The sequence below is a fragment of the Hyaena hyaena genome, unplaced genomic scaffold (genome assembly GCF_003009895.1).
Source record: "Hyaena hyaena isolate Hyena2069 unplaced genomic scaffold, ASM300989v1 scaffold_308, whole genome shotgun sequence".
Classification (NCBI taxonomy): Eukaryota; Metazoa; Chordata; class Mammalia; order Carnivora; family Hyaenidae; genus Hyaena; species Hyaena hyaena.
In genome coordinates this window covers 873013-900738 of record NW_024080942.1, presented here as the reverse complement: position 1 = coordinate 900738, position 27726 = coordinate 873013, and the positions used below count along the sequence as shown (strand labels likewise).

The 27726-nt window shown below is 65.8% G+C and overlaps 1 protein-coding gene across 4 annotated transcripts in view; it reads left to right on the top strand.

The window, feature by feature from the left end:
- The window catches only part of PLCH2 (phospholipase C eta 2), a 67210-nt gene continuing 39484 nt past the window's right edge, over positions 1–27726 (top strand). For 2 of the 4 annotated variants that reach the window (XM_039248447.1, XM_039248446.1), the window contains exon 1: positions 1374–1559. In XM_039248447.1, coding sequence (XP_039104378.1) covers positions 1481–1559 — 79 coding nt within the window. In that variant the 5' untranslated portion in view covers positions 1374–1480. Of the gene's footprint in view, positions 63–1297; positions 1560–3484; positions 3549–27726 lie in introns of those variants that run through there. The other 2 variants (XM_039248445.1, XM_039248444.1) reach the window with 2 other exon arrangements.

Below are 27726 nucleotides of genomic sequence, written 5' to 3'. Positions count from 1 at the left end.
GTGGCTGGGACGGTGGCGGGAGCTCGCACTGGCCTCGTGGGCGGCACAACCCGGCTGCCTCGGTGAGCCTGGGCCTGGAGACCCCACACCTTCAGGTGAGCCTGGAGCCGGGTCGTCCGGAGGGGTGACCGGGAGCGGACGGAGGGCCTGTGAGAGGCTGCGGCAGGCGCAGCCAGGCTGGGGCTGGAGGGGGCCCGCGAGTCCTGGCGCCCTGGCCCCTGGGCTGCCTGGTGCCCGCGCCCTGTGCTCTTGGAGGTGTAGGAGCCCGGGGAGCTCCTGGCCAGCTAGTTCTTGGTCAGCCGCTGGCGTTGGAGGGGGTGGGCCAGGCGGGGGCCTGGGGACTGAAGTATGCCAGGGTGGGGGAGGGACAGACCTCTGGGGGGGTGTGGGGGGTTGGGGGAAACCTTGGAGGCCTGGGCTTCAAGAGGGCCACCCGCTAAGCCTGACCCACAGGGACCCTGGGGGAGGGGGTGCTGCGGGAGCCCGGGGCTGCCGCTCAGTCCTTCTTCCTACTCAGGCAGGGCACGGCTCTGGGTGTCTGGAGGGGCCAGTACCCTGATCTCCACCTGGGGGCCAGGCCCAGAAGCTCTGTCCTGGGCCCAGTGGCCTCCCACCTCGGCCTCTGCAGCCTCTCTCTAGCCCCCAGGGAGGAAGAAGTCTCTGGAAGGAGCTGGTCCGGGGTATGAGGGGGAAGTGGACGGATGGAGTGGGGGTTCCGAGCAGGAGAGGAGCCTGCGCACAAGCCAGCAGGACTGAGACTTGGGGAGGGGGCACCAGGAGGCAGGCGGAGCCTGGGGTCCACTCAGGGCCTCCGATGCCAAAGTGGCTCCATCTGCTGCATAGACCCACACGTGGCCCAAAGGGCCTGAGCCCCCGCCTGGGGGTGACAGTGCCTGGGAGCCAAGGGCTGTGGAAAGGGCCTAGGGCAGCCTCCTCAGGCCACTCCTGTCTGTGGTCCGGGGCCCACCCGTCTGGGGCCCAGGGCTGGTGAGCCCCCCCAGCACCCTCATGGCAGAAAGGGCTGGCTGATGGCTGCAAAATGATGCCTGGTTTGCCTTTGAACTTCATCGAGTTCAGGAAAAGTCCCAGCACAGAGCAACAGTCACACTTTGGTGATGGAGCCATTGCTCCAGCCACCAGCACCCTGGCCTCACCCACTCCTCACCGGGGTGGCCGTTCAACTCTGAGAGGTAGTGAGCGGGGCTGGCATGCAGCAGTGCTCTGCAATGCCACCCTGGTGTCGGCCTGGATGCCTGGCCAGGCCTCACCCACCCGCCTGCCGCCCTGCTCTCTCTAGGTGTGTGATGAGCCACAGGCCCAGCCCCCACTCCGGAGTAGGACGCCAGGGGCCCCAGGGGCAGAGGGACCTCAGAGCAGTGTCTCTCTGTCCCCCAAAGGGGGCTGGCCCCAGCCGGTGACCCGGGCCAGCCACGCCTCCTGCCCGCTGCCCTCACCGCCCAGAGCCCTGCACTGGTCTGTGATGGCTCCCCCGCTGGAGGACCCGGGGCCCAATCTGGACAGTGGACAGTCCTTCCTGAGCATCAATATTCTGCCTGTGGGTGAGTGAGGCCTCCGGCCAGACAGTGAAGTGGTTCTGAGTCCCAGTCCCCACCCGGGAGAGGGAACTGTGCCTGCTCCCTCAGAACAAGAGGGCTGCCATGGGCGCCCCCCACCCCCACCCCGCGTGATGCCGAGTCGCCGGCAGGCACCCGTCCTCAGTGCATGAAGTTGACATGTCTTTGCTGGTCTCTTTCCAAGATGGGGGCTGAGGGGGCCCCACCCGAGGTCCCTGGCTTCCCCTAGTTGAACGGGGACTGTCGCACCTCTGGGGTGTCTAAGGGACGGCTCTCAGTGGCTTTAGGCAAAGACAAGACACAAGCTGGCCCCAGGGCTGGCGCTCAGGGTGGGAGACAGGGACCAGAGCAAGGTCGCTCCCCTAGTCCCTCCCCTCAAGGGCCAGGGCGGCCTTGCTTCGGACTGGCTTCCTTTTTAGGAAGACCCACTTTGAGGCTGCCGGCTTGCCACCAGCTCCGCCCACCTGTCAGACCCCTGGGAACCTGGGCCAATTCTCGGGTCCTCAGCACAGCTGCGCTGTGCACCCCAGGGAGGCACTGGCCTCTGGGCCAGGCGTCTCTGTGTCTGCCGGTGGCCTGTTGGCAGTGACATTTGTGGTCTCTGGAACGGGGTGCTGCTGCTTTGGGGCATTGTCTCTTCTGTCTCGGCTTCGGGAGGGATGGTGCACACACTGTAAAGTGCACACACTGTAAAGTGCTCGCGTGTTGGGTGCGTGGCCAGATAAGGTCCCGCAACGTGAACTGGCCCTGCGACCACCACCGGATACTCGTTTGCGGCGTTTCGGCTTCCGGCGTTTGCGTTTACACAGGTGCAGAGGCGTCCAGGTGAGGCCGGCGAGGTGTGCGTGCCCCTCGCCCGCAGGAAGCCTGGGGGCCCCCACAGGCTCGCCCCCGGGACTGGCTCCAGTCTTCCCGCTGTGTAATTTGCTCCGTGCTCCGCAGCCGCCCACGTGGAATTACACACCACTTGGGTGTGCTCGGCTGCCGGGCCCAAGCACTCGGGGAAGCGGGGGCTTCCCCCCTTCCGGCCCAGAACCGCTGGCCGCGGTGTCCTGAGTACCCAGGACGGGGTGGGGGGGCTGCGCTGAGGTCGCTGGCGAGTGTCCCCCTCCAGCCCCGGGCCTGGGCTCGGCTGCTCCACGGCTGCTCCACCCCGGGCTGCGGCTCCAGGGCAAGGGGGCAAGGGGGCGCCGGAGGCTGCTGGCGCCCACCCTGTGCGGCCGGCCCGACTCCGCTCCCCTGCCCCGGTGCGGGGCGGGGGGGGGGGGGGGGGGGGGGGGGCTGCGTCTCAGCGAGGTGGGGCGCGCGTGCGCGTGGAGAGGCGGGCGCGCGCTTCCTGAGGCCGGCTGCCCGGGCCTGCGTGTCGGTGAGTGCGCGTGCGCGCGGACCAGGCCCCGCTCTCCCAGGGGCCGCCGGCTGCTTGCCCTGGGGCTGCCCCTCGGGACGGGTGGTGGGAGCGAGCGTGGGCACGAACTGGCACGCACGCCCGTGGGGGCCTGCGCACGTGGAGTGGGCTGTGTGCGTGTGCTCTGTGCACCGCTGCGCCCTGAAGAGCCGGGCCCGGCCTGTTCTCCCACATTCCGCAGACACGCCTGGACGGGCCTCCTCCGCCGAGGGGCCATGTCTGCCCCGAGGCCCACCGCCCCTGCCCGGGCTCCGGGGCCCTGCTGCTCAGCTCAGTCTGGAATGGGCGCTGGAGAGAGTGGCGGCAGGAGTGCAGGCTGCCGAGCCGGCAGGGCTGGGGGGGGCGGGGGCGCCCACCTCGTGCTCTCCGGCTCCTCCTCGCGCTCCCTGTCCCCTCCGTGCCCGACCTGTGCCCGACCTGCCGGGGCTGGTGTGCGGGACAACCCTGTGCTTGGTTCTGGGCCGAGCGCCAGGGTGAGGGTCCTTCCGGAAGGCTCTCCGAGGCAGCCTCACTGAGCAAAGGAGGCTTTCCAGCCAAGAGGGCAGATGGTCTCCAAGCCCGTGAAGCAGGTTGGTGTGTCCTGGAGGCTGCGGGCCGGTCAGCAGCTGCAGGTTGTCTCCCCGACGCTCAGGAGTCTCCTGCCGGCTCTGGACTGAAGGAGGCCAGGTTCCCATGAGCCGTAGCACCTGCCCTGGCTGATGCCAGCTCTGTCCCAGAATGGGGCCCGGAGAGGTGGGGGGCGGGGTGGAGCACGCCCAGGAGGGGTGTGCCTGGGTTGCTCTTAACCACCCTCACTCGGGCTCACAACCACTGTGCCCACGATGGGGTGCAGGCCCCCAAGTTCCAGTTCAGCCCCCTCTGGACGGGAGAAGACCTCACTCCCCGCTGGGGCTGGGGGGTGCGTGGGGTGGACCGTATAGAGCCCAAGCCCAGGACTGGAGACAGTGGGACAGTGTCAAGAAACGTGGCAGCCCCCACGGCAGATTGCTTACCCCACTTGTCGCGTATCCGTGGTAACGAGTTTTATTTAGAGCTACTTAATCCCCTTCCACAGGTAAAGGTTGGGGGAGAGCTATCGAGCTGCTCTCTGATGTTCTGAAGATGAGGATGATGAGGGCTGGGGGTGCCAGGCACCGTGCCTGCCGCGCCCAGAGACCCGGGGGGAGGTGGAGACCTGAGCTCCCCGGTTTGGGCTCCTCCCTGGTCCTGACAGCAAATGCACCAGGCTCTTCAAGGAGTCAGCCTCTCAATGCCTCCGGGGTCAGGAAGGGATAGAGCCAGGCCGGCAGATTCAGGCTGGACGGACACAAAGGGTGTGTCCTGTGAGGGAGCCTGGGCTCCTCCGGGGCTGAGTGGGAGTGGCCACCTGGGCACAGACTGGCACTCTCTGCAGGTTTTGGAGCCTGGGGTCTGTCCTTTGGGAGGTGCAAGGGCCCTGGGGGGCATCAGGTTCACCCATGTTCCCAGGTGGCATGCGCGCAGAGGAGAACCGCAAGGGGCTTCTCTAAAGCAGCCGGGGTGGTCGGGGCAGGCCTGATGCTAAGGGACATCCCGGGGACACTTGCCGACGTGGGGGGCTGTCATGGATACCTCCCCGCGTTGCTGAGCTGCCTGGCTGCACAGTATGTACAGCCAGGCGAGGAGGGGCTGTGGCGGCAGCTCCCTTCTCTTTTCAGGGGGAGGGGTCCCAAGCGCAACTTCCTTTCCCCGCCTGGTGCACAGGTGGGGCTGAGGTGGGGGCTTCCGGAGCGTCTGCCCGTTGTTCTGTGTGCTCTCGTGTCTGAGGACAGGCCACCTGCAGCGGCCGGGGCTTTGCTGGCAGAGCTACAGCCAGCAGCCCTGGGCTCCCGGGGAGTGGGGGTGGGGACGCTGGTTTGGGCTGCCCGGCTCAAGGCCCCACCCGGAGCCACTGGTCCCTCCTTTCAGGGGCCCCACCCGGCCTGGGGCCCTGGCCCGGGCCAGCCATGTGCTGAGGACCTGATGCAGCACAGCGATGCTCAGAGATGCTGTCACTAACTCAAGGTCACACAGCAAGATTTCCAGAGATAGGGCTCCTCCTCCTGGGGAGGATCTGCAGGAGGGCCAGGCCCCTGCGGGTGTACGAGTGTTGGACCCGACTGGCCAAGGATGAGAGGTGGCCAGGCCCCTCGGGCTGGAGGGCGTGTGCACACCTGGAGCTGCGGGCCTCCTGGAGCGGGAGCTGCTGACTGCCCGGGTCCCCCAGGCCTTTGAGGGCCAGCCAGTCCTGCCGGGCACCTGTCTGAGTGGGCGGGGCCAGCAGCCAGGGCGCCCCCAGCGCATGGCCAGGGCTGCCCAGGCACAGCGGGGCTCGGATCTGAGGCGTCCTGGTGCCCTCCTGTCCCGAATGTGTGTCCACGCCTGTGTCCTCACTGAGCTGGGGCTGGAGAGGCCGTGGCGGGTGGGGTGGGGGGTGCAGGGGAGTAAGCGTGCCTCCACGAGACAGGGGCAGGATGTGCGGACCCAGAGGCCTCCCCACTTGAAAATGTGTTCAGATCCACGCCCACCCCCAACCCCGGGACCTTCCACCAGCTCTGTGCTGGCAACCTTGCTTGTATTTCTTGTTTTTCTGAATATGAAAACAAGAAGCAAAACTTGGTCAGAGGAGATGATTTGGAAAATATTGAAAAACGTGGAGAAGAATGGGGCGCCTGGGTGGCTTAGTTGGTTAAGCGTCCGACTTTCGCTCAGGTCATGATCTCGCGGTTCGTGGGTTCGAGCCCCGCGTCGGGCTCTGTGCTGACTGCCAGCTCAGAGCCTGGAGCCTGTTTCAGTCTGTGTCTCCCTCTCTCTCTGACCCTCCCCTGCTCACGCTGTCTCTCTCTCTCTCTCCTAGAAATAAATTAAAAAAAAAAAAACCTTAAAAAAAAAATAAAGAAAAACATGGAGAAGAAGCGGGATCTGTCACCCCTGCTGTCACCTTCCTCGGAGGCTCTGCGTGCTTCGGTCCCTGAGCTCCGGGCACTGCGCTGAGTCTGAGGAGCCCTTCCCTGGGGTGTGGACGCCTCCAAACCCTTGCATTTTCCTCTGGAGCCTGATTTTTTTTAAATAATTTTTTAAATGCTTATTTATATTTGAGGGACAGAGAGAGACAGAGCGTGAGCAGGGGAGGGGCAGAGAGAGGGGGAGACACAGAATCGGAAGCAGCTCCAGGCTCCGAGCTGTCAGCACAGATCCCGACGCAGGGCCTGAGCCCACGAACCGTGAGATCATGACCTGAGCCAAAGTCAGATGCTCGACCTACTGAGCCCCCAGCTGCCCCTGAGCCTGATTTTAAATGACTGCCTCACAGTCCGGCTGCAAGTGTCTAGGAAACCCATGAGCGCTCGCTGTTATAAATAATGTCGCAGGCAAGCCTCCTGCGCACGCGTCTGGGTCTGTGCCCCGGGCCGTTTCCTTGGAGGCGCGTGTCTCTCCCACTGCGAGCAGTGGCATCTGACATGCTGACATGCGCGCCAAACTCTTTGAAGCTCCCGCCTTCAGCCTGGGGCTGCGCGAGCGCCTGGAGGAGGTGCCTGGCTGCGTGCGGAGGGCAGGACAGGACACCGTGGCCTCTCCTCCCGCTGCCTTTCCGGAATCAGCCCTGCCTGGAGGGCAGGAGGGAGGATTTCCCTGGCAAGCGGGACTCGCACTCGCCTTCAGGCCCATCTGGGGCTGAGAGAAGCGGCTCAGCTCCGGGGACAGTGACAGCTCTGGGCTCCTTACTCCCTGGGCCGGGGACACGTCCCCTCAGGCAGTCTCGTAACCAGAGAGCAGCCAGTTGGGAGCAGAATAGTGCCCTGCGCCTGGGTCGCCTGGGTCGTCGGGACGGAGTGACGGGTGCCTGAGTCCCAAGCACTTGGAGCACATTTGCTTCTCTCCGGGGCCCAGTCACTCGCCACCCGCAGTTCTCCTCGGGCCAGAGTGAATCTCGTCTGGGGAGAGCGTGGGAAGGGGCTTTCCTCCCCAGTAAGGGGACACACAGGAGGCTTCTGGGTTTCCTAGAACAGGTTCCTAGAGCCTTGCTGGTTGTGTCCCCTCTCCCTGGCGCCCTGTGTGCTGACGCTTCTTGTCACTAGTCCTGGCCAGGTGGGGTGAACACAGCCATGAGTTGTCGTGTCCTCGGACGCCCACCCCATGCCTGGCCCGCCGGGGAGGCCTGAGGCTCCATGGTAGCCGTCCCTGGAAGCAGGTTCCCTAAAGCCCAAAGCTGGCTGCGGGGAGTGGGTCATTTTGATGAGTGTGGGGCTGTTGGCCCCCAACTCTCCACAGGCCGCGAGCCTGGCATGTGCCAGGGCTGTGCTGGGCCCTGGGATAGAGACCTGGCTTTGCTGGCAGACGCACTGAAACCTTCCTGCCCCGTCTGCAGGGAAGTGAGTGGTCCAGAGCTGGGCCAGGAAGGGGGGCTCCGCATCAGGAGGAAGGGAAGGGGTCCCTGCCCTGGGCGTGGCCCACAGGCTGTCTGGAAGCCAGTGGCCAGGCTGTGTTGGGTGGGGGAGGGGCTGTGCCTGGACTTGGGCACGTCCTCAGTGAGGCCTGGGGAGCCCACAGCCTGATGCTCTGGGCCTGGGACTCCTTGGGCTGGGGGCTGGCTCTTTGACCACCCTGGCAGGCCGCAGGGAGCCAGACTGGACACTGGGCAGGTGTTCGTAAGGTGGGGGGCACTCTGCGGGGACTGGGGAGGGCCCCAGCTTGTGCTCTGGGAGCCTGGGGAGGGCAGTGGTGGGAGCAGCTCCCTCACTGTGGGGCTTGAGGGCAAGGTGGCTCTGCATCCCCTGATTCCAGGATGGAGGTCCAACCTGGGGGGTCGGCTCTGCCCAGTGAGGGCTTGAATTTACTGCCTGCTGGGCTCAGAGGGGAAAAGGTGAGGGTCCCTCCTTCCCCCCTTCCCCCAGGGCCAGAGGACCATCCCAGCCCTGTCCCTACAGGCTGAGGCAGGCGTGGGGGGTGGGCCTGACTGGCCCCTGGAGGACCCGCCCAGAGCCCGAGGGCGGGGCAGCCCCGTCGGCTGGCACCTGACCGGCACTGGCATGCGCTGGCAAAGGCCTCCATGCCCAAAGCAGTTGGAGGGAACAGCGAGCCCGGTCCCAGCCCGTGGGATGAAAGGGTCTTCCGGGTCTTTCTTTCCAGCCAGCCCGGAAAGAGGAGACAGGCAGCAGCCAGGCATCACGGCCCCCGGCGGGGCAGGCGTGTTCTCGGAGCATGGCCCCTGGCCCCAGAGACCGGGGTCCTCTCCCACCTGGGGGCAGCCCCCCTTCACAGCATCCAGACCCCACTCCTTCCAAGCTCACCTGGAACTCCCTGCGGCCTGCCGACTGCAGGGCTCAGGGCCACTTTCTCTTCAGCTGGCCTGGGGAGCAGCCCCCAGCCCCTGGGCGCTTACCCAGCTTACGGGCCCTTCCCTGGCCCACCAGAGCTAGATGGAGACGCCCACCCCTCATCCAATGAGAGAGGCCCTGTGGGGGCAGGAGCCTGGGGCAGGTGCCTTCTCTCTGTGCCTCTGTGTCCCCTCACAGGAAAGGTGGTGTTGGGAGGCAATGATCCCCGAGGGCTGGCAGTACCTTTCAAGACCTCTGGCTCATCAGAGATGGGTCCTCACCCCTCCTCTGGTGGGCACCCCCTAAGCAGCAAAATGCCTGGGGGGTCTTGGGGCAGGTGGGGCAGCCCCGGCCTGTGCTGGGGGCCAGGCTGCCCACACCTCCCTGAGCCCGCGGGAGGCTCCAGGCGTGTTCCCTGGGAAGCAGGAGCCGGCGGCGGAGGTCTGATCCCTGTGTGCTGTCCTGAGTTCTGATTGAGACTGAGAACGCCACGTCTTAAGACCAGATGCTGCTGAAACATGAAACACACACTTTCTAAATTTAGCCGGCCGAGAATTGCACATTTACCTAATTAGGCTTATTGATTCGGCGGGTGTGCGCCTGCTCCCCGGCCCGCTTGCGAGCCGCCGGCCCCCTCCTCGCATGCCTCTCCGGGCCTGTGTCCTTGCTGTCACCCGGCACCTGGTACTCCCGGAGCCGGGCAGCGCCGCTCCTGGGGCAGTCAGTGTACACGGGGCAGCTGGGCAGTCTGGCCGGACTCCTCTCCGCCAAGGCCAAGCGGACACGCTCGTGAGGCTGCTGACGCTGGGCCCAGCCGGTGTGTGGGAGAGCAGTGGGCTCCTGGTGCCCTCTGCCAGCGGGGACCTCACAATCTTCCTGGGCAGCTAGACTCAAAACAAGGGCAAGGCCCTCGTGACACTGCGTGTGAGGTTCTCTGGCTTAGACCGTGGATGCTGCAGTCTCAGCATCGAGGCTCAGGGCAAGCAGGGAAGACTTCCTGAAAGAGGCACCTTGCTCTAGGTCCTGGAAACCAGGCAGTTGGGCCCTCTGGGTGCCAGGCTGAAGGGTCTGATGTTGCAAGACCCGAAAGTGGAGTCCTTGAAGGTCTGGAGCCAGGAGCGTCTGGCCAGGCCTGTGTCCCGGCAGCACGGGTGGGGTGAGCCTGGGGGAGGCTGGGGGCCAGAGTGGGTCTGGGAGACGGGAAAGGACGACTGGCTAGGGCTGCGCTCAGTGGGGGCGATGGCGGGCTAAGGGGGCAGGCAGGCCGTTCCGGCTGCTGGAGTCGCTTCCAGGGGAACTTGTGGTCACGGTGGATGCGTGCGCACCGCCCGCCGTGTGCAGAGGCCTCTCTCTGTCGCAGGGCTGGCCAGCCCAGAGGCCCTGAGCACCACCTGCCCAGACGGCCCTCGCCCTCCTTCGTGAAACGCGTGCCGTCTCTGGCTCCAGATGGAGGTTCCTTTCCTGGTGGTTTCCAACCTGCGTCTCAATGTTGGCTCCGAGGCGAGGGGAGCCCGGGGAAGAGCGAAGTGCAGGGGGAGGCCCCGGGCCCTGCCCGGCCAGGCCACTGCGGCGATGTCTCTGAGGCCAAGGAGTGTTGGTACCACGGTGTGATCACAGATCACAGGTCATGGGGTCACGGGGCCCTAAGCAGGAGTCTCGTCCTGGCCTGAGTGTGGCTCCTGCAGGCTCCAGGCATGTTCTAGAAGCTCTGCAACACATCCACCTGATGTGTGTCTGCCCTCTCACTCAGCCCAGGGCCCTGGGCCAGCTCTTGCCTTTAGGGGTGGGGGTGGGGATGAGACAGGAGCAGTGGCCCCTAGCCTGGGGTGGTGGTAGGCGGTGTAGGAACCCGAGAAACCAGGCCCTGGGGCGCCCGGGTGGCTCAGTCAGTTAGGCGTCCGACTTCGGCTCAGGACATGACCTCACAGTTTGTGGGTTCGAGCCCCGCATCGGGCTCTGTGCGGACAGCTGAGTCTGGAGCTGCTTCGGATTCTGTGTCTCCCTCTCTCTGCCCCTCCCCCGCTCTTGCTCTGTCTGAAGGTCCAATACCAGGGACACTGAAGCCCAGAGAAGGGAGGGGCTGACTGGGGGTCTGCGGGGCTGGGGAGGCTGGGTGGAACCTCCATCTTGTCTCCTGCTGTGGGCAGCACAGGGCCAGCTTCTGGGACTTGGCCTCTCTGCACACCGTTGCCCAGCTGGACACGAGCTCTTGACCTGCCTCCCCCTCCTCTACTGCCACCTGCTGCAGGAGGGGTGGGGGTGGGGGCGGAGGTGGGGGAGTCCCCAGAAACCTGGTCTGATGGGGAGGTCCCATGAGGGAGGTCCTGGGCAGTTGGGGTTTGTCTGTGTTGCTGCTTTGGGGCCCTGCACGACCTGGAGCCGTGTGAAGTGGACATACATTGAGGTCGGCCAGCCCCCACTTTGCCCTGGGTCCTCTTTCTAGCATGGGGGGGGTCACATTTCCAAGACAGTGCTAAGTGCCCCTCCCCCACGAGGGCGCCGGCGCTGGTGTGAACTAAGGGGCGCCTGTGCCCCGCGACGATCTGCCCACCGCGTCCAGATACTTATGCAGGTTTCTGCACTTGCCACCCTACGTCTTGGGGGAGGGGGGGCGCCTGGCACAAACCCGGTCTCGCTGCTGCGCCCAGCCAGGGCTTCGCAAGCGCCCAGCCCCTGCCAGGGGAAGCGGCTCTCGGCCGGTCCGCCCCCTTCCCAATCCCCCCGCCTGGGGCCAAGCAGAAAGGCGCGCAGGGGGAGGCAGGGGGAGCGACGAGGCCGCAGCTCTGCGGGGAGAGCCTGCCGGCCCCACTGTGCGCCTGGATCTGCGCCCCGCGCCCCGCGCTGCACCCCGTGCCCCTCGGCTCTGCGCCCCGCGCCCCGCTCAGCGCCCGCTGCCTCGCCCGCGCCCCCGGCCCCCTCCCCGCGCGGGGCGGGCAGGGGGTGTGGTGCGGGCTGCACGAGTGACAGCGCTCTCCTCGCGCGGCGCCTCCACGGGGCGCAGAGCCAGCGCGCGCAGCCCGCCGCGGGCCGCCCAGCCTGCGGGGCGACGCCGCCCGAGCCCCGGCCCCAGCCCGAGCCCCAGCCCGAGGCCGGCTGCGGACGGCGCCCCCGCCGCCCCCGCCCCCCGCCGCCGCCGCCGCCGCGGAGACAATGGACGCGGGAGCCGCCCCACGGAAGCACAGTAGGTGCCGCGCCGCTCCTGGTGCTGCGCCCGGGGCTCGGTGGACGCGCGGGGGCGCCGCTGCTCGGGGCGGGTCGGGGACGGCGCGGAGAGGGGGCGCCCGGCTGCCTCGGCGCGCCCGCGGTGGAGCGAGGGGCCTCGGAGGTCCAGACCCGGGAGGGAGGGTTCCGATCTTGGAGGGCGCGGGCGGGGGTGTGGGTGTGGGATCGCAGGGGCAGGTGAGGGGTCCTGGGCTCTCCCGGAGGCCGCAGATGCAGGGGCATCTACCTCCCTGAGAACTTTCCTCCCCAGGTTTAGGGTGGATACCTCACTGGGGCTGTGACCCTGTGCTCAGACAGCCCTGCTGAGCCGGGATAGGGCGCCCCTTCCCCACACTGGATGTGGCTGGTGAGGCCGGAGCACCCCCAGACATGTGGGTCTGTGGTGAGGTTCTGGGTGGGATGCGGCCTCGGGTGGAATGGGCAGTCTGCTTGGCTGCAGGTGACGCTCTGGCACCTGACCAGCAGGGGCTGGGGGTGCGGGGGACCTGCCCTCCCAGGGGACCCAGCTAGGCTCTGGGGTGGCCCTACCCAGGCTGTGTGTAGGGTGCTGGCACTGGTGCTGGGGATGCAGTACTTCCTCTGGAGTTCGGGGCCTGCTGGCAGAGCACTGGGCGTTTCTTAGGGGAGGTGGTCGTTTCGGGGGGCTGGCAGAGGGAAGGTGCCAGGGGCCAGGAGCACCCCCCAGTGACCCTGAGTCAGACAGAATGACCACTGCCTCCCCACCCTGGTGGCCCTTCTCCCATGGCCGTCTCCACCCCTCACCCCTGGAACTGAACCTCGTTTGTGACCTCCCTGTGCCCTGATCTCCAAGAGGTGGCCCTCAGCTCGCCCAGCACCTGGGCCGCCGTGTGGAAGCGCCTCTGTCATGAGGCGCCCATTCGAGTCCTGCCAGGGTCCTCGGAGCCCAGAGACTCAACCAGGGAGCTGCAGCCACGGAGGGGTGTTCAGGTGCCACAGACTGGGGGGCAGGTCAGAAGTGGGGGCGGGAACCTGCCTGTCTGCCCCAGGACCCAGCCGTGGTCTGCCAGGGAGCCCCCAGCGGCCCCCACGTCTGTACTTAACCCAGTGCCACATCCTCTGCGGGGCTCTATGGAGAGAGTTCGGGGGTTTGAGAAAGGAGGCCAGTGTGTGGCAGGTGGAGTGCGTGCTGTTGTGACCGGGGGGCCCGTACAGTCCCCTTCCCCGAGGTCGAGCATGTCAGCAGCCCTGTCCTGGCCAAAAGCTGTGGCTCAGCCCCCGGAGGCAAGAGAGCTGATACTACTCGGGGTTGGGGCGGAGGGGCTCAGCGTGAGCACGTGTGCGCACACCCACTGTGCCTGGGGCTTCCCAGGGGGTGGCCTGGTGGCCGTGACATCTTGGACCCCGGCCCACCTGAGCTACTAAGTGAGCCCGGAGCTGGGGTGGGGTCTGTCATTAAGCCCCCGCAGAACGAACAGGACTGCTGTCAGGGGCAGTCAGGAGCACGGGAGGCTGTCCAGCGAGCTGGCCGTGCCCCCTCCTAAAGGTAACCGGGCGGGGACCTCCCCTCTGCCAGTGCCTGAGCCAGGTCTGTGGGGCCGCACGGGTGCCAGGGGGAATTCTGACCCCCCGCAGACCCCCCTGGTGGGGCCGGGGGCCCGGTCTCGCCCGGGCCCTCCCTCCCTGACGCTGGGAGTTCAGGTTACATAACCTCCCCCCACTCCACACACACGGATTGTTTGAAGTGGCAGGAGCCAGGTTTGACAATGGGAGTTGTAATTGGATTTTAATTTTTAATGTTTGCGGTAGATGAAGAGCTACGGGCCATTTGTACATATTCTGTTTCACCACTTCATTAGCCGGGGCCTGTGGCACCCGCCCCGTCGCCTGCTCCCCGAGGGAGGGGTCAGGCCCAGACTGACAGGTCGCCTGCCAGCTGCTCCAGCGAAGGGCAGGGCAGGGGCTGGGCCGCCGGTGGGCACCCCTGCCCCTCCCTATTCTGCTTTCGTGTCCACCAAAGCCCCTCCCCTCCCCAGGCCCCACGTGCCGGGAAGGGGCAGCCATCGGGGGCTCGCGGTCACACGCGCTGGAAATCCAGCTTCTGCTGCAGGCCTGGTCGGGCCTTTTGACCCCAAGGGCCGCTGGGTACAGACAGCCCTGGGCCTTTGGGACCCGGCCAGTCCCTGGGCGCAGGACCCTGTGTGCACTCCGGTCTCCCAAGTGCTGGCGGTGGGTGCCACCCCAGGTGTCCCTCATACCTCCAGATGGGCTCAGGCTCTGGGCAGAGGCAGAACCCCCCACCCCCCGGCTTGAGGGGTCCCGGGAGGCAGGACAGCTCTGTCCCCCTGCACTGCCGCCCTCTGGATTATTCTTAGGTCTGTTGTGTAACAGACACAGGGAGGAAGGGCTCCTGGGAGCTGTCTCCAGTGGCAGCAGCCAGCCAGCGAGGAATGCAGCTTTCTGTCCCTTCCGCCTGCCAGGCACAGGGGACAAAGGAGGCTGCCTGGTCACCTAGCTCAGCAGAGAACCAGCCACCTGGGCTGTGGAGAGGGGCCCGAGCTCAGCAGAGCTGCTGGGCTCCCGGGGCCGAAGCTGGCACGGGCCCTGTGTGTGTCCGGCCAGGCTCCGTGGTCTGGGGAGGGTGCCCACCCCTGTCCGGCCGGCCCCTCACGGCTCTTCTTCCTGCCTTCTTTCCACCCCCTCTGTTTTCCCAGCAGCCTCTGGGGCATCGACGCTGGGGTCTCCACCCCCACAGAGCAGGCTCCTCACCTGTCTTCTCAGCTCTGCTATTCATCAGACCCTGGTGGGTGGGAGGCTCTGGGGGGCGGGGGGCGGGCAATGGCAAACAAGCTCAGTCTGAGAAGGCCTGGGGCAGGGCTGTCCGACCAGCCCAGCATCTGCGTGGGAAAGGCCCCGAACACTCGACTCACCTGTACCCTGTGGGGTCAGCACCCACTGCACCACCTCCCCCCTGCCCCCGCTGACCCGTATGTGCCCTGGCGCTCCCACACCCATGCACGTACACTCGGTCCCGGGCTGCCCAGTGGAAGGCGGGGGCTGGCCGGCGCGTCGAGTCCTAAGACCCTTCCCGCCAGCTGATGGGGCTCGGCAGCCGGGCCAGTGTGGGGAGGGATGCCAGGGACGGCGTGGGCCTGAGCTGCCGACCTGGGGGAGACAGAAAGCAGGGAAGTGGGGGTGCACAATCTGAAATATCCCTCTGGTCTGTCTCACAGGAAGACCCCGGGGAGGCCTCTGACCCAGGCTAGGCACCTGGTACCCCCGGCTCACCCCCCCTGCTCCCCTGACCGGCGGTCACCTAACCGGCTCTTCCCCCGCGTCCTCCCCCAAGGAGCTTGGGGTTCCGACCAAGTCACTCATGCAGAGCTCGGGGTTCCCTGCCGGCGCTGGGGGCTGTGGGGCCCGAGGCCGTAGTGGGCCTTGTCCGGGTGCCCCCCAGGCAGCTAGACCAGCAGAGGCACCCACCTTGTCAGAAAGGCTGCTTTCTCCACGAACCCCGTGTGAGATGCCCCTCCAGCTTCCTTCCTGGTCTGGAGGCTGGGAGCCCCACACCAAGGTGCCCAGGGCTGCCCTCCTCCCGAGACCTAAGGGGGCAGCCCTTCCTGCCTGCTCCAGACCCTGGCAGTGCCAGGCGGCCCTGGGCTTGTGGCCGCACCCCTCCAGCCTCTGCCTCTGTCTTCACGTGGCTCGGCCCCTGCATGTCCTCCCCTTTTCTTCTGAAGACCCTCGTCATTGGATTTAAGACCCACCTGGAGTGACCCAGGGTGAGCTCATCTCAAGATGCTTAACTTGGTGACACTTGCAAAGACATTTTCTGCATAAGTTCTGGGACGCGGCTGTGTCTTCTGGGGGCCACCCTCAGCCTCCACGCCCTACCCCCTGCCCACATGCCCGCAGGCCAGGGGCCCGGATCTCACAGCCCTGCGCCCCAGGGGCTGAGGATGTGCAGAGTGTGTGAGCAGAGCTGCTCTCCCCAGAGCCCCTGACTGGCCTGCCTCCTGGGTCCCCATCACCCCAAGCTCTCCTTGAGCACGGGCTCCAGAGGCTCCTGGGGGAAGGGGGGGGCTGGAGGTCCAGAGGGAGCTCCACATCCCTCTGGAGGCCAGATGGGTCCTGGGTGGGCCCTCCTTTGGTGAATGGCTGCTCCCGGGTCCTGCCAGCCACTAGTCCTGGCCACCCCGAGGGGTGGGATCTCCCAAATGCCCCTTTCACCAAGACTGGCTACTTTGCTGGGGAGGAGAGGGGCCGGGAGGGCCGGGCCGGCTTCGGTGGGCTGAGGCCTGCTGCCTACAGTCTTGGAGCCTCAAGTTCATCTCTGTACCAGAGTGGACCTGACAGCCCCCTGGGCACCCGCGAGCTGCTCTGAGGAGGTGCCCCAGGCCTCGGCGTGGCCCTGTGTGGCCCTCGAGTCTCGTGGGCTCTAAGTGTGGCCCGGGAGCCTGGAAAGTGCAGACTTGAGAGGGGCTGGGGCACTTCCGTAGACGGGGGCTGTTCACACAGGCTCCCGGGTGACTCTGATGCCGGGAGAACCACACTCGGGCAAACTCAGGGTTGGGGTGCGTGGGGAGTGGAGATCAGGTCTGTGAGGGGTCCCACTCTTGCAGGCTGGCCTTGGCTGGCCGCCGGGGCCCCGGCCCGTCCAGGGCAGGCCCGGGGCTGGGAGGATGCCCAGAGCAGGGCCCCCCTGTGGGGCCTTGGGCAGGGGACCCAGCCTGAACGCCTTCACCTGTGCAATGGGCCAGTAGTAGTGTGCCGTGGGCAGCACGTGGGTGGTCTGGCCCCTGCTGCCCACCTCCCCCCCCCACTCCCCGGGCAGCGGCTGAAGAGGCTGGGCCTCCCCCGTCTCCCTGCTGCTCCCTGGAGAGCCAGCGCCCTCTGCTTCTCCCCTCCCACTTGGATGGCCCAGAGCTGAGGGCGGCCGCCGGCGGCTTTCACGGGCAGTCACGAGGCTGGCATGGCCTCTGGAGTGGTGGGCCTCGATTTCCCTGGGCTGATGCTCCTTGGGACAGAGCGAGCAGGGCCACTTGTCTGCACCCAGAGCCTCAGGGACTCGGCCGAGCTTTCCCAAGAGAAGCTGGGGAGCCCACGGCGCCCTTGCACCCAAGGTTCATGGGGGCCAGCAGGCCAAGGGGGGCCGAGCCTGGAGACCGTGCACAGCAGTGGTATCGAGAACCCTCCCACACAGGGTGGTGGCCCCCAGGGCACCTCCTTCACCAATCACAAAGTGCCCCACTGCTCTCAGAGCCTCTGATTGCCCCTGTGAGCACAGCCAAGACACGCACCTTCTGGAATGCTCCTGCAACTTCCAGAGAATAGAAAAGGGGCTAATTCACAAGCCTGGTGTTGCTCAAGGCCTTCCACTCCCACCTGGTTCCCCCTAGGGACCCACTAGAGGCCAAGGGTGGGGCTGAGGCCTGTTTCAAACCCCTGCCACTCCCTGGGCCGTGGCTCCTAGGCCAGATAGTGGCCTCATCACCATGGGGAATGTAAGGGACGTGTCAGCTGCGTTTGCTCTACCATGATGGGGACTTCCCACCAGCTCCCAGGAGGTGGGCCCTGGAGGGCCCTTGCTTGGCCATCTGGAAGCAGGACTTGGGTATAGCTTAAGACGGCCCAGGCGGGCCTGGCCGTGGGCCCCGTGTACCAAGGGCAAGGCCAGGGCACTGCCACACTCCCCAGGTCCCACTGCCGCAGGTGAGGGCGAGGTGGGGGTCCACGGCATGAGGCCTGGAGCTCAGAGCTGTGCGGTGCTCAGTGGTGCCTCCCCAGCCCTGGTGGGCTTCCCTAGCTCTTTTGGGTCTTGTCACCAAGGACGCCACTTGCAGTGACAGGCCAGAAACCGTCAGGGAGAACGTGGTTAATAAAGATGGATCTCGGGAGGCCCAGTTAACTCTGGGAGGTGGAGGGGAACTCACGTGGACCCTGCTTCCCACGAGGCCTCCTTCCCCGTATTTCTGTGCTGAGGTGGGCATCCCTACGGGGGGACCCTGGCAGGCCAGGACCCCCGCCCAGGGGCAGGGCCCCCCTCACTGCACGGCTCTGAAAGGGCCAGTTGCCCTGTGGGAGCAGGGGTATTGGGCCAGTAACTACCGGTCAGTCCCTTCCCTGGGAGACTGGGCCGGCACATCACAGAGGGGGAAGGTCAGGCCAGAGGTGTCCCACTGTCCCACTGTCCTACAGGCCAGACCAAGGCGGGATCTGGGCCCCCAGCTCTGTCCCCTGCCCGCGCCGGCAGCCGGAGCTGTTGGGGGGGGTGCTGTGAGCCGGCACGCTGGTGCGGAAGTGTCTGTTCTCACAACACCCGGCATCTGTGTCATCTTCAGAAATGCCAAGCTTGAAAAGTGGGGTTTGTGCTCTGCCTCCGGCCTGTGGCAGGCAGGTGAGCAGGGCCTGGGCTGGGCCTCACGCCTCCGGCGCCCGGGAAGGACCGCTGGCCTGCAGCCTCCCCGCCGGGCCCCGGGGTCCCCTGTCCTGCCTCACGGGAGCCACCCAGGCTGCAGGAGGCGGGGCTGAGACCGGGGACTGGTCTTGCCTGCAGGAGAGCAGCTGGCGGAAATGTTTCATCTTGGCTCGAATGCAGTGGCCACTGGCCGAGAGTGAGCCCGCGGGAGAGGGGCTGCTCAGGATGGGGAGCCCTTGGTGCTGCCCTCTGCCTGCCCCAGGCCTCCAGAGCGGCCACCGTGAGCAGTGGGGGGCTGGGCAGGGTTCACCCCCTTCTACAGAGCTTATAGGTCACTCACCCGCCCCTTTCTGCCTAGGAGAGCAGGCAGGCCAGGGGAGGTACCCAAATGGTCCCCAGGCAGTGTGGATAGAGGCTTGCCCAGGGCTCCCGGCCGGGAGCAGGTACAAGCCTCCGTCGGCCTGGTCTTGGGGGACCCCTTTGCCTGTTATTTCCAGCCTTCCCAGTGTTATCACCCCATTTTAAGTATGAGGACGTTGAGGCTGGGGGCACTGACCTGCCAGGCAGGCAGCGGAGCAGGTGACAGCCTGTGCTGTCTGGTTACACGGGAGCGTCTGCGCGCAGAGCAGGCGGGCGCTCTCCCGGAGCGGGTCCCTGCTTCCCTCTTGGACGGGGTCGTGGGGCCCGAGCACGCTGGGCAGGCCACCTTTCATCTGAGCACCGGGACGTGGACAGCTCCCAGCCTGTGTCCGTGGCCCCAGGCCCTGCTGCCTGCCCAGGAGAGCCACGCCCAGCATCCACGTGCCACTGACCCTGTCCGCGGTCCTGCTGCCCTTGCGCGGTCCCCGGGGATGCCCTGTCCATGCTCAGGCCGACCCCAGCAGTGGGGCCCGCCTGGACACGTGTCCCCCATGCTCCCCGCTGCAGTGGCTCCGTGTGTCCCCAGGATTGTGCCGACATCAAGGCGGCAGCCGGCGGAAAAGCCCCGCCTGCGTTCCTCAGCGCGGGGGGCCTTTGAGAGCCCGGACATCAAACACCTCCTTACCCAGCACCGTGTCTGAGCCTCGCTGGGTGTGGGCAGGGGGTCTGGGCTGCCCGGGCCGGCTCCCGGGGGGGTCCCCAGGTCCGGGCGGCAGTGCTCCCTGAGGACGCCGCTGTCCACGGCCCCCTGCTCTGAGCCGCTCTCCGCAGGCTGCCTGCTGCAGAGATAGATCCCGTGACCGCCAGAGCCAGTTTCTGAGCAACCAGGCTGTGGCCCACTTCCTTCATGCTGCAGGGGCTGTGGCTGCAGCAGCAGGCAGTGAAGGGGGTCCCTGGCCTCTGCTTGCCTTGATGGGCTTGGGGGTGACGGGGGGCAGGTCGGGGGAGGGGTCAGCTTCCCGGAATAAAGGTAGCCTGTGCTCCTCTGGGCAGAGCTTTGTCCTGAGGGGCTGAGCAGACTGTCCATGTCACTTTCAGTGGCCTCTTCTCATCACCTTCACCCATCCAACCCTCCCTTCAGCCTGGCGAGGTGTGGCCTGGCGCCATGTGGCCTGGAGCTGTGTGCCCTGGCATAGTGTGGCCTGTCATGGTGTGGCTTGGAGAGGAGCAGCCTGGAGAGGTGTGGCCTGGTGTGGTGTGGCCTGGCGCGGCTGCCTTCCGGGTGGGTGAGCAGTGGAGGATCTGCTTAGCACCGACGTCATTCCGTGGAGGCCGGCTGTCCAAGGCCACGGGTCTCCCAGTCTGTGGGGCTGGACCAGCAGTGCCCTGTGTGGACACAGTCCCTTTACTGGAAGGGGGTGGCCTGATGCCGACCTTAGCCCTTCTGACCAGGTTCCTGGGGTGTCGGCCCTGGTCTGGCCCTTGGCGCTGTCCTCGTGGATGAGGCTCCTGAGCGTGGAGGGCAGGTGTGGGCACCTGTGGGTCGGCCTCTGCAGGAAGTGAGCCCCTGGTGCCCTGAGGTTCGGAGAGCCAGCCCGTTCCCAGGCCCTGTGCTGCGGCGGCCGGGACTCGGGCCCCGGGCACTGGGTGCTGGCTGCTCCTGGCTGGGGGTGCAGATGCCCAGTGCCCCCCCTCAAGCCCCAAGAGGACTGGGCTGGCCTTCCTGTAGGCCCACGTTTGCCCCGTCTGGCAGGTCCCCACAACACGGTGGTCCATCCACTGTCCCCAGTGTGGGTGGGGAGCCCAGGAGAGGGGGCAGGGACGGGTAGAGGCCTGGGCGGCCCCACTTTTCTGCAGGCCCAGCACTGGGCAAGACCAGGGGGAAGCAGGCGTCCGCGTGGTCTCGGGGCAGGGCTGGGGGGGGGCTGGCAGGGCTGGGGGGCTCCCAGGGGGCTCGCCGAACAGTGAGGGAGGCAGAGGGCCTGCCGTCCTGAGAGCACTTTCGGGGAGCCCGTCCACCCCTCCACCCTGCCTGTCGCCGGGGGCTCCCATCAGCCGCAGGTGCAGGGCATGGCCCCCCCAGTGTGCCCCCACCTTTACCCCCTACCTGTGGAGGCGCCGTGGGCGGAGGCGGGTGCACGCGTGTTTGTGCATTTTGTGTATTTTTAAAGCGACTCTACAGCTGTGCTTGACTCAGTTACGTTCTCCCGTGGGAGCTCGGCACGCGGCGCATTGTGGGGTTATTTTGGGCTTGGCATTATTGGGGATTGTTATATTCTGTGTCTGTAAGGGACTGGCACCGCCACACGGGATCATCAGGCGGAGGTGGGGGGGTTCCGGGATGTGGTTCGGGACGCGGGGCCCAGAGCGAGGCGGGGGCTGACTACGGAAGGCCCTGGCCGCCCCGAGGCAGGACGGGCACCTCCTGGTGGCCCCTCCACGCTGCCTGTCCCCCCTCCCCCACCCTCGGCTCCGGTGGCCGTGCTCCGCAGCGGCCTGCTGGCTTCAGCGGCCTGGCACGACCCAGGAGCAGCGAGGAGGGGCTCCGGGGGGGGGGGGGGGCTGTTCTCGGGAAAGCAGACACAGGCAGGTGGGTGGGAAGCGACAAAGGCCCGGAGCCTCCCTGCCCGCACCCCCCGGGCTCCTGGGCACAATTGGGGTCTTCAAGCCTCCAGCACCAGAGCTCAGGACAGCCAGTCTCCCCGCACCCAGCTCCCAGCGGTGATCCACGCGCCTCTCCTCTGGCTGCTTCCTGGGACAGGAGGCCGGGATGCGGCCGGGACCGCAGGCCTTCCCTCCTGGGAAGTCCCTCGAAGGGCCACAGCCCCCTCATGGAGATGACACCCCCGGCCGTACAGCAGGGCAGGCCCACCCCAGGCCAGCGGGCGGAGGCCCACACACGTCCCACGTCCGGGGCACCTTGCTCTTGCCCGCCGCCGCCCCCGAGCCCCTGCTGCTGCGGCTCGCAGCCCCCCACCGTCCAGGGCCCGGAGGGCGCACGGCTCCTTGCTCGGCTCTGACCTGGTGTTCTCTACCACACGCTGTCCTGTCTTGTCAAGAAGACCTAAATTGCCCCCTTGTGCTCGGCTGTGCCTTAAAAAGACCCAGGCGGTGACTCAGCTGTCACCACTGGGCGCTGCTCCTGGAGACACGGAGGTCGCCGGAGCGGTTCTGTCTTGAAACCCCCGGGCCAGACTTGCCCCCACAGCAGGGACACAGCCAGGCAGACGCACCTCCTCTCCACCTTCAGTGCAGGCCCTCCTCGTCCAGCCTGGGACGCGGGCCCCTTTCCTCAGAGCAGGGAGCCGTCCCCAGAACCCCTGGGTCTGGCCTCTCCAGCCCTCAGGTGCCCCTGTCTGGCCACAGCGGCTTCTCCGTCCTGCCTCGATGCTCATCATGCTGGCCAGCCCTTACCTAGGGGGGCACTGCGGGCTCCCAGGGTGGCCAAGCCATGCTGTGCCACTGATCGGCTGGAGGCTCCATCCTGTTGGGGAGGAATGAGAGCTGGCTTTGTGTGGCATTCGGGACTCCCAGCTGCTCCTGCCTTCTCGGGGGTGAGAGGCTAGCCTGGCCACAGAGGGGGGCTGCGAGGGACTAGAGGTCTTGGGGACTCTGCCCCTCAGCAGCCTCATGGGCTGTGATACAGGGTCACCCTCTGCCCTGGTTTCCTTCTGACAGTGGCTACTCCCTGTGCTGCTGACTCTCCTGATTGGTCACCACAAAATGAATGAGGTGGCTCACATGCCCCCCAGACAGACCAGATCTGCCGACAGGGGAGCCCCTTCTCCCAGGGGTGTGGCGGGGCCCAAACCTGCTGGACCGCCGCCCGCTCCTAAAGGGCATAGAGGGACAGGTGGTCAGCGAGGACCTCCTGAAGGAGTGGCTTTCCTTGGAGCACTGGCTGCAGGAGACTGACATTCCTGGGGGCCGGCCGGCGCCCCCTGCACTTTGGGAGGGGTGGGAGCAGTTCCGGCCCTGCCCATGGGGGTGCTGGGGCTGTGCCGTCTGCCGTTCGCTCAAACATCCCTAGTGACTCACCCTCCGGATAAGCCACCCTTCTTCTTTCTTGTCTTTTCTTTTTTTTGCTCTATAGAAAAAAATAAACATTTGTGTGCGTAGCACTTGGTGGCTGCCGGGGCCCACGCAGTCCGTAGGCAGGAGACCGGGGCGGGGGGGGGGCGGGCAGAGGGCAAGGAGAGGGGCAGGCAGGCCAGGGACGTGCTGCCCCCAGGGCCCTGCACTGTGTCCGCCTCTGGCTTGCCTCCCCCCAGGCTGTGGGAGACGGTGTGTGTTGGGGGTGCAGTTACCGTGTGGCAGGGAGTGTCCCCTGTTGCCCCTCAGGTCGTCTGTGGTCCTTGAGGGCCCTGAAAGCAACGTCCTGATGACTGGGTGGGGCTGAGGACGTCAGGGCAGCGGAGCGGGGGGCTCGTGGAGACAAGAAGCCCAGGACCGACCACCCTGTGGGCAGCGCCCGCTGCCTGTGGTTCTGGGCCCACTGTCCTGTGTGCTAGATCGGGACCGCTGCGGGGGGGGCCTCCCGCCCACTTCCCACCGGGCCGTGAAGACTGTCAGCTGTCTGGTGGGCACACACCTGGGTCAGTAGGATCTTGGGGCCTCTCTCTGGGCTTGAAGGAAAATGTGTCTCCCAGGTATCCCGACCTTGAGTTACCTGTTCACACTCTGACCCCAGGCTGTGTGTTCACACCCCAGCCTCCCCCTCTGAGCAGTGTGTTCACACCCCAGCCTCCCCCCGAGCAGTGTGTTCACACCCCAGCCACCCCCCTGAGCAGTATGTTCACACCCCAGCCTCCCCTCCCTGAGCAGTGTGTTCACACCCCAGCCTCCCCTCCCTGAGCTGTGTGTTCACACCCCAGCCTCCCCTCCCTGAGCAGTGTGTTCACACCCCAGCCTCAGCCTCTGAGCTGTTGTTCACACCCCAGCCTCCCCTCCCTGAGCAGTGTGTTCACACCCCCAGCATCTTGAGCTGTGTGTTCACACCTCTTCTCTGAGCTGTGTCAGCCTCCCTGAGACTTTGCCCTCTGCCTGCTATTTGATCAAGGCATTGCCCATCTTAGAAGGTGAATGGAATCCCGGCTCTGACCGCAGTGCCCTGGGGGTTAGAGGGACAGTCACTCTGAGTGGGAAGCTGGCTGAGGCACCCTGGGCAGACCCTGTGTTCTTATGGTTGCTCTTGGCAGAGCAGCAGCTGAATCTCCCAGTGCTGCTGGGCACTGCCCCCGCCCCCTGCCAGCCTGGCCCTTCCTGCTGCTTGGGTGTGTATTTGGGGAGGCTACTCAATAAATGCCTGGCAAGAAGTTGTGTGCTGGGCATGGCTCTGGACACCGGGGTTAGCAGTGGGCGGCACAGCCCTGCCCCCAGGGAGACCCCCAGCCCAGACCCGCTTCCTATGTGGGTGCCTCCCCCACATAGACCTGTTACCATGCAGCTGGTCTTGAGGCCAAGTTTCACTCCCTGGGCAGCCTCCTGTGTTCCCAGCCTCACTGGCATTTAATATGTGCGGTGACGCGACCATTGCTCCTCTGGTGCAAAGGGTGACTTGATCTGGGGCTATTGCAGTGTGTGTGGTGACTCGGGTGGGTCCCTGCACTGGGGCAGCCCTCGGGTTATTTGGCGAGATCACATGACACCCAGGGTATTCCAGGTGCCCGTGGACCCAGAGTCCCCCCTCTGTAAAGAGTCAGCCCAGAAGCCCCTCCCAGACCCCAGGCACTGGTCCCCATTTGGGGGTGGGGCTCCCAGAACTCGCAGGTGCCAAGCAGTGAGTGGCTCTCTCCGCGTGAGCTGCAGCCTCCCAGGGCACCTCGCCTTCCCCCGGGGGAGACATCAGGACAAATTCTGCACTAACCATAGCCCCCTCCAAGGTGTCTATTTAGTTTTGCTATTGGAGATGCATGCGCTACCACCCAGGATTCTTCAGTTGTTTCCATTCTGCCAATGAACCCTCCACAAATGGGCATCTGAATGTGGTGATGGAGCCAATCCAGCTACAATTTATGCACAACAGAGCATGTTGTGGAAGACCCCGCCAGTGGGCTGGGGGGGCAGCATTCAGAGGATGCTCTCAGGAGTGTGCCCTGTGATGGGGCTGTCCATCCTGCGCACAGTGTGACGACTGGGTGCTGATGGCCAGCGAGGGGGCCATCAGGCAGCCGCCTGCCGCTCCTTCTCCTCCGTACCCCAAGCCGGGTGCTGGGCTAAGAGCCCTGTGCTCACGGCACCCCAGCTGGCAGACTCTGGCCCCCGCCCCACCCCCTTCACGCCCCTGGCTCCCTCACCTCCCACGCTGGGTCGAGCCGGAGAAGTAGCTCGTCTCTGGCCGGAGCACCCCATGCCCCAGAGGCTCCTGCTCTGCAGTGAAGTGGCCTGAGCTTCTCTGGGCTTCATGTACAGCACTTGGGGGGGGGGGNTCCCCTCCCTGAGCAGTGTGTTCACACCCCAGCCTCAGCCTCTGAGCTGTGTGTTCACACCCCAGCCTCCCCTCCCTGAGCAGTGTGTTCACACCCCAGCCTCAGCCTCTGAGCTGTTGTTCACACCCCAGCCTCCCCTCCCTGAGCAGTGTGTTCACACCCCCAGCATCTTGAGCTGTGTGTTCACACCTCTTCTCTGAGCTGTGTCAGCCTCCCTGAGACTTTGCCCTCTGCCTGCTATTTGATCAAGGCATTGCCCATCTTAGAAGGTGAATGGAATCCCGGCTCTGACCGCAGTGCCCTGGGGGTTAGAGGGACAGTCACTCTGAGTGGGAAGCTGGCTGAGGCACCCTGGGCAGACCCTGTGTTCTTATGGTTGCTCTTGGCAGAGCAGCAGCTGAATCTCCCAGTGCTGCTGGGCACTGCCCCCGCCCCCTGCCAGCCTGGCCCTTCCTGCTGCTTGGGTGTGTATTTGGGGAGGCTACTCAATAAATGCCTGGCAAGAAGTTGTGTGCTGGGCATGGCTCTGGACACCGGGGTTAGCAGTGGGCGGCACAGCCCTGCCCCCAGGGAGACCCCCAGCCCAGACCCGCTTCCTATGTGGGTGCCTCCCCCACATAGACCTGTTACCATGCAGCTGGTCTTGAGGCCAAGTTTCACTCCCTGGGCAGCCTCCTGTGTTCCCAGCCTCACTGGCATTTAATATGTGCGGTGACGCGACCATTGCTCCTCTGGTGCAAAGGGTGACTTGATCTGGGGCTATTGCAGTGTGTGTGGTGACTCGGGTGGGTCCCTGCACTGGGGCAGCCCTCGGGTTATTTGGCGAGATCACATGACACCCAGGGTATTCCAGGTGCCCGTGGACCCAGAGTCCCCCCTCTGTAAAGAGTCAGCCCAGAAGCCCCTCCCAGACCCCAGGCACTGGTCCCCATTTGGGGGTGGGGCTCCCAGAACTCGCAGGTGCCAAGCAGTGAGTGGCTCTCTCCGCGTGAGCTGCAGCCTCCCAGGGCACCTCGCCTTCCCCCGGGGGAGACATCAGGACAAATTCTGCACTAACCATAGCCCCCTCCAAGGTGTCTATTTAGTTTTGCTATTGGAGATGCATGCGCTACCACCCAGGATTCTTCAGTTGTTTCCATTCTGCCAATGAACCCTCCACAAATGGGCATCTGAATGTGGTGATGGAGCCAATCCAGCTACAATTTATGCACAACAGAGCATGTTGTGGAAGACCCCGCCAGTGGGCTGGGGGGGCAGCATTCAGAGGATGCTCTCAGGAGTGTGCCCTGTGATGGGGCTGTCCATCCTGCGCACAGTGTGACGACTGGGTGCTGATGGCCAGCGAGGGGGCCATCAGGCAGCCGCCTGCCGCTCCTTCTCCTCCGTACCCCAAGCCGGGTGCTGGGCTAAGAGCCCTGTGCTCACGGCACCCCAGCTGGCAGACTCTGGCCCCCGCCCCACCCCCTTCACGCCCCTGGCTCCCTCACCTCCCACGCTGGGTCGAGCCGGAGAAGTAGCTCGTCTCTGGCCGGAGCACCCCATGCCCCAGAGGCTCCTGCTCTGCAGTGAAGTGGCCTGAGCTTCTCTGGGCTTCATGTACAGCACTTGGGGGGGGGGGCTTCTCTGCACCCCCACCACCCAGGGCTGTCCCGGGAAGCTGGGCCCATTCTTACCACTCTGTCTTTCTCTGACGGTGGAGGCTGCTTCTGGTTTGCTCCCTACTTCCTTCCTGGCCCCCAGTGCGAGCCTGATGCACGGCAGGTGCTTAACAGACACAGACTGACAGCTGGGGGTGCAGACTGGTAGGAGGGAGAAGGGCAAGGAAGGGTGGCGGGGTGCACACGGGCGGCTCCAGCCTGAATGGCCCCCACCGGCCCAGAAACGTGCCCTCTGCGCGTAGGCCTAGTAGCGAGAGACAGGGGCTGATTTGCATATATTTGCATCTGCACGTACATGCCTCCAATTTCGAGGATTTTTGTGTTTTTAATCAATGCAAGTGGCCAAGAGGCTTCCCATCCCCGGGCCCAGGGTGGCACACGGTGCAAAGGCACAGGGCACAGCTTACGGGCAGGTGTGGCCGATGTAGATGTTTCCAGGCTCTGGGGGCTGCCCCGGGGGGTGGGCCATGGCTGTGGGAGGGGATGGGGGTGGAGAAGGGCAGCTCCTGACAGAACTCTCCAGGGACACTGGGGGACTGGATGGGCTGGGCCGGTGGCCGCGTGGCTGTTTGCCCTGGAATCCGGCCGTTTTGTCTTCACGCCAGGCTGGCTGTGGCTCTGCCCGGCCGCTGCTTGCAGGCACGGAATCTAGGTCAGGCTGGTGCAGAGAGGCAGGGCTGTCCAGTGGGGCCACAGCGGCCCAGGGCAGGGCCTGACCTGATGACCTCAGTGGCGGGGGAGGGGCTGAAGGCATGGGAGTGGGGGGTGCTTCTGTCCTGGGGGCAAGGAGGGCTGCGAGTGGAGAGGTGTTGTGGCTGAGGGTGCCGCACTGGGGGGGGGGGGGCAAATGCAGTGTGTGTGGTGGGGCCAAGGCCCCTGGGGGCCAGGACATGTGGGCGTGGCTGTGGCTCTTCTGGCAGAGCCTTCCGGAAGCCCCTATCCCTCCGGCTGTCTGTGGCCCGCGTTTCCTGCCAGCCCACCCCTTCATTGGCGAATCACCCCATTCTCCCCGCCTCCTCCCACGGTCTGTCCGGGCCCCAGGGCTCTGGCTGCATTCTGCTTCACACGTGGACCGGAGCCCATCTCCCCTCCTGCCCCGGCAGCCCTGGGGGATGCTGTGTGGATGTGACCACCATGAGGGTCACCCGAGGGGCTCTGCCCTCCCCGCTGCCCCCATCTTCACGGACACCAAGTCCATCAGGCCTTCCTGTTGTGCTGTATCTGTGTGTTCTGTTCTCCTGCCTGGGGATTTGGTGCTGTTTCTTTCGGAGCTGTTTGCTGGCACAGCTGGGCTTGGGGGGACCGTGAGGCAGACGCGTGCCCTGGTTTGGGGCCGGTGCTGGGGGTGCTGGGGGCGGTGGGAACGCTAGGTTTTGAGCAGCAGCCCC